Here is a 5,790-nt window from a genome sequence, read left to right on the forward strand (position 1 = left end):
ATTCTAGAGAGCAATGTAAAGCATTATCGATCAATTTGTTTAGCTTGATTGATGATACAATATCCCACCAGAATGAACTGTAAAGTATGATCGATCATATTAGGTCCAAGCATAATGAACTATAAAGCATGACTGATCATATCAACTGGCTTGATTGATTGAACATAAGTATGTCATAAAAGGACATAGAGCATGATCGAACATACCCTTTTACATGATGGATCATACTGACTTCTGCACAGGAAAGCTATAAAACATGATTGATCAATCAGGTAGGATTAATTAGTCAATCTTTTTCTCTTAAAGGCATGAAAACCCATTGATCGATGTTGTGATCAATCAACAAGCCTAAGGAGTCATAAAAATTATTTTTGTTACACATTATTGATCAATTATAGCTTTCCATGATCAATCAATGTGTTTGACAATTCTTTGGTATTGGGGGAAATGGCTAATTTGGATGAAAAATTATAAATAAGCTCCCAAACTCATTGAGGATCAAGAGTAAAGCATATATTAGCGTACCTAACCTCTAAAGATTCTTTTGAGCTCAAAATTCCTCTTTTTCCCTTTTTGAGAGAAAAAGGTTGCATTTTCTCAAATCCCTCTTCTTCTTTCAATTTTCTTTCACACATAATTCCATTAAACTCCAAACAATTTGTATCACGTGCTTAAAGATGTGGATGTTTGGATCTCACTTGGAGAATCCCTCCACAAGAAAGGTTATAATTTTTTTTTTTATACTTTCTTTAGAGGTTCTCTAAGTACCTCAAAGCTAGATCAATTTGCATTCTGGTGCCTAAAATCTAGAAAAGGAGTGCCCATTAGAGCTGGAATCTAGTTGTATTGTAACCAAAAGGTTTTGTCATCCGCATAATTGCACTAAATTTGTGAAGTTCGACATTATTAGGAATGTTTAAGTTCTAATGTAATTGTGATATGTGATTCATAGTCCTAGCAAAAGTAATCTCAATGTTATATAGAAGAAGATAGAGTAAATTAAATATTAAAAAAATTACAAATCATAAAATAAAATTTTAATTAGATAACATGAATTTAAATTTGGATATAACTGAGAATTAAATTCATAATTATTTCACTTACATAATATAACTAAATAATACAGCTCAAAAGCTTTTCTTTCTTGTTTTTAACAAGATATTGGAGAAAGGCTCCTTGAAAGCTTGAAAATTATGAAAACAACTGGATTGGGCTAGTGCAACTCTTTCTCTGGCAGATCAAGTTTACAACTTTGAGGGCATTTTTTGGTATTGGACAAACAATGAACAATTTGTTTTAAGTACAAATTCCTATTTTCCATCCTGAGAGATGTTAAAGACCTGTCCTGGACCTAAAACCTGTCAAAACCTCCATTTCGGTATACTCTTTGGCATTGAAGAACCAATGAAAAACTTGTCAAATAAGAATTTTTCATCCTGAAAGATGTTAAAGATCCGTCCTGAAAAGCGTAATGTCTGTATATCCCTTAAGAGAGCTGAGACTAGTTCATGACTCATCCTTTGCAAAACAAGAATCCATTAAAGCAAATTTGATGAATCAAAGTGGTCAATCTACTTGATTCAATGTAGCTCCACTAATGACTAAACATTACATCTATGCTACCTATGAACTCTGATTACAACACTGAAAGGTCATTTCTTTACCTCTTTTTTTCCAAATATGGAGGCAAAAGTTCAGATCCCTCAGAATCATAGATTTTACAAAGTGGGTATACATACTCATTACGATTCAGAACATGTGGCAAATCAGAGAAAGATGAAAAAATGTTAGAAATATTCTCAAGAAATAGAATGTATGGATCTACCACATGAAGATCATCATCATGCTCATCGAAATACTAAAGTAAAGCAGTGTGCCATTACAAAAAACCTGCATTGCAATATTGATTTCCAACGAGAAAAGGAACTCCAGAAGATGCAAAACCTTCACAACAAGAAGAAAGAAACATGGCAGAAACAGCTGAACCCACCAGACAAAAAGGACTTGTCTTCTAATCAGCCTTTGGTTCTCATAATCGTAATGCTTCCCCTTCCACCTTCAGTTCGTATTTTAGTTTTAACCACCACCGGCTTCCCTGAGAAAGCCGAAGTTGGATATGATGTTGAAGGATCTTCTTTCTTTGCTGGTCTTGGGGGTGGAGTACGGATACGCTGATTTATATCCTTCAAAGTAACATCTCCTTGTACCCCACAGGGTTTTATGAGTGCAAAAGGATAAGCAACAGAAGCGGTCAACTTTGTTGGAGTTCGGATGAGAGACTTCTTACCTAGAAGCATAATGTAAAGGCAAGGCCAAAATAAAAGAAAAATCAATTTCACTTCAAAAAAGAGTCTGGAATTTTGTTTTTATCAAATATACATATCAGAAATCTCTGCAGACTGAACTTACTAGAAATAAGCAAAAGAAGCAAGAGAACAACCAAAAACGACTCTGGTTTACCTCTAAAAATACAACGTGATAGTGGTGGATTAGGAGATTCTTGCATTTTATCAGTTTCCACTTCTGGTGGAATATTGCAAAAATCTGGGGGAAAGAGTCAAACATAATTAATACTTAATTAAGTTCCCTTAAAGAAAACCTTATAAGGAGAATATATAAATGGAAAAACACATAGTTCCACAGAGTAGCAACATAGCCTTCTGCTTTGTTTTTTCTTTGAATAATTGCAACATATGTTACAAAACCTGAAACGTCAACTTGGTCCTCAGCTACCCCAGAAACAGCCCTGTGAGCCAATAGTTCATCAGGATAATCCAAAAACAGTCCAATGAAATAAGTAAATATAAGTACTCAGGGAGCGCACATTTCATCAGAACTGATGTGCATCTCATTGTCATTAAAGCAGTCAGCCAGCCACCCCTCAGATGATTGATCAAGGTCCTCATTACCATAAGTGCATCTCTCTGTGGAAGACTTGGGGTTAAAATGTTTCAATAATAACTATATTTCAAGAAAAAGTAAGCCAAAGGGGAAGCTCACCGGAAAAGCTTGGAGCCCACTGAATATCATCGGGTAGTGTGTCCTCCTCCATCAATGAGTTCTCCCCAAACTATATAGCAAACACGATGCAATAGACTACATAAAAAGAAACCTAGTTTTGAAACCTCTTGAAGGAATATCACCAACCTTGGATTTTGTGAAAGCAGATGAGGTTTGTCCATCAGTATTGAACTGCAGCATGCGCCGCCTTTTTGATAGAGATGACTCTCTATATGCTTCTGGTTCCTTGATGGTGCCTTCTCAATTTTTTTCAAGTAAGAGATCAATTGATCATATCTAGTTGTGCTCACAAAGTACATATTAGTGCAAGGAAACCATACCTCCAGAATCAGCAACATGAAAATCCATAGTACTACAAGCTTTAACAGGAGTTGTTTCCTCGAACATATATACAAAGTCATCTTCTTTATTGTTTACTTCATCCCAAATAGAGGAAGAGATGTCTGTTGCAAGGGTTTATATCTCAGGGAAGTAGAAAACATGAATGCAATTCCACAATAGAAAAAAAAAAAAAAAAAAGTTCCATACCAGGCTGAGAATCTCTTTGCAGGTAGTAATCATCTCCTTGCCATTCCCATGGATCACTATTTAACAATTCAAATCAATTAAGCAATGTAGATCTTCAACTCAAATAAAAATTCAGAGTTATGCGTTAGAATGTAGCGTACAATAAGATACAAAGAAGAACCGTGAAACTGGATAGACAGATACTGTGATAGGGTTTTTTTTTCTTTTTATGATGAAAGTTGGAGATAAAACTCCTGTCCACTATCCCGCTATATTTCAATTTATTGATTTGTCTTTTTCTTTTAATGATACCCAACAGCAGAACATCTTACTTTCCTCCGCCAAGTTCACCAATTAAATCTTTCCTGGACTTATCGCTTGGTTCATTACATCCACATCCTCTAGCTATGAACGAGATAGAAATGGTCTCCTTCCCATTTGCATGGATCAAATAAATCAAAACTTCTAGGACTTCAACTCCAGTAACAGTTCAAATTATAGACTAGAATGGATGAAACATACAAGAATTGTGCAATTGAATAGATGGACAATACGAGTGTGTCATTTCTCCATTCACAACCAGGGTTGGAGATAAGATTCGTGTTTCACTATTCCACTATACTTATAGTTCTTTTATTTTATGTGGTACTCAACAACGGTACGTTTTGCTTTCCTAAGCCTACTTCACCAACTTTCTTTAGTCTTATTGCTTGGTTCAAATCAACATCCTCATCCTATAGCTATAGAATAGATAAAAGTAGAATGAAAACAACGAAACAGAATAAGATGCTATGGGACAGTGAAAGCAATTTTTAACCAATTTAACATAGAAGAAAATGATTTTGAGACAGACATATAGTCAAATAGCTCAGAAATTATTAAAAGATGAAAAAGGTTCTTCACCGCTCTTTTAGAAGTCGGAAAACTTACATGATTAGTTTAAAATCTACAATCATATACTCAGTTACAGAGAAAAAAGAACAAGAGCAATATAGTCTAAAACATATTCGTGTGTAGCAAGATGTCAATCCAAAGCACAACATTAATCCTAAACCCTAAGCACTCGGAGTGATACTTGAGTTCAATAGAAACAAAGCGGAAGGGGGAGGTAATGTGACAACAAGCATGGCTGCAACTTGAACAGAAAAAACAAGACGAGCTATGTGCAAGCACCAAAATCAACTTAGCTCAGAACATAATACATCAAATAGAAAAATTCTAAGTAAAGATTATGAACTGCACTTTATGGCAGATTGGAAAGACCAATGAGCAATACCAGAAGGGGAAAAGGATGCTAAGCCTCCCCTTTAAAAAATATATAAAAAAAAAATAAGATCGAGCAGCAGATCCAGGTGGAAGACAAGTGAAATTTTACTGTCAAGGACCTAAAATAAATAGCCCCTAAAAACTAAGAAAACTGGTAGCAACAGGAAGAGCAGGTCTTGCATTTCAACCCAAATAAATAAATAAATGAGAATAGACCATTACTCCGTTCCGAACCATTAACAAGAAAATTCTACTCGAAACAGAAGCAATCCACCACCAAAAGAGATCCCATTAATGTTTCTTCCGGACAAAGTGAATACAAAACAGGCAGAACACCTTCGTCACTCATTTCTGCCCACAATGCAACAACAAGTACCCAAACAGCATGAGAAAGAAACAAAAGATAAAAGTAAATATAGATAATAAGAGAGCAGCATTTGATCCCAAAACCAAAATCTCACATTTCCATGGAGGAGGGATAACCCAGGAAAGCCCAAAAGCGCAATTTATTAACAATGAAGTCGAAACAGTTGAGTCACTTGTTACTCACCTTTCCTTGCTAAAATCCATTGAATCTGTAATAGCAGTGGATGAAAGTGGTAGTCAAAGAGCTCTTTCAACACATAAAATTAGCCGTTGCAGTGGAAGAGAGAATTATTTGCAGTGCCAACTCGAGAAACGAGGCGGGGAGCAATTTATTACATTGTGTATGTGTTGGCTACAAATATCAGTGAGAGAGTACGGCGAAGAAGAGAATGGAGCAGATTCCGTTGCTTGGAGGATTATAAATAATCAAACACACATTAACAATTTATTAGTCAAACTATAATTGTCCATCTAATCACACTAAATTGGTAATGGTCACATTTCTGTGAGTTGCCTTCCATAATTTTTTTGCTTCATTTTCTGCTCGTAAAATCCCTAACACAAAGACATCCTCTGCAATAAATTTACATACATGCCATATAATGCTTTTCGGTCTGCTCGGCCACATCT

The 5,790-nt window shown here is 35.3% G+C and overlaps 1 protein-coding gene across 1 annotated transcript; it reads right to left on the reverse strand.

Annotated features, from left to right (window-relative positions):
- Positions 1–1,583: 1,583 nt before the first annotated feature.
- Positions 1,584–5,538, reverse strand: LOC137963767 (protein XRI1-like). The gene is made up of 9 exons (XM_068810961.1): positions 5,345–5,538; positions 3,550–3,605; positions 3,342–3,464; positions 3,148–3,257; positions 3,001–3,070; positions 2,825–2,924; positions 2,706–2,746; positions 2,461–2,544; positions 1,584–2,287 (listed from the first exon to the last, which is right to left on the reverse strand). The coding sequence occupies exons 1-9, from the start codon at positions 5,362–5,364 to the stop codon at positions 2,016–2,018; spliced, it is 876 nt and encodes a 291-aa protein (XP_068667062.1). The 5' UTR covers positions 5,365–5,538; the 3' UTR covers positions 1,584–2,015.
- Between the last annotated feature and the right edge of the window lie 252 nt (positions 5,539–5,790).

Source organism: Aristolochia californica, unplaced genomic scaffold (assembly GCF_029961685.1).
Source record: "Aristolochia californica isolate CCGP_79_NKW_82.1479 unplaced genomic scaffold, dmAriCali1.0.hap1 SCAF_4, whole genome shotgun sequence".
NCBI lineage: Eukaryota > Viridiplantae > Streptophyta > Magnoliopsida > Piperales > Aristolochiaceae > Aristolochia > Aristolochia californica.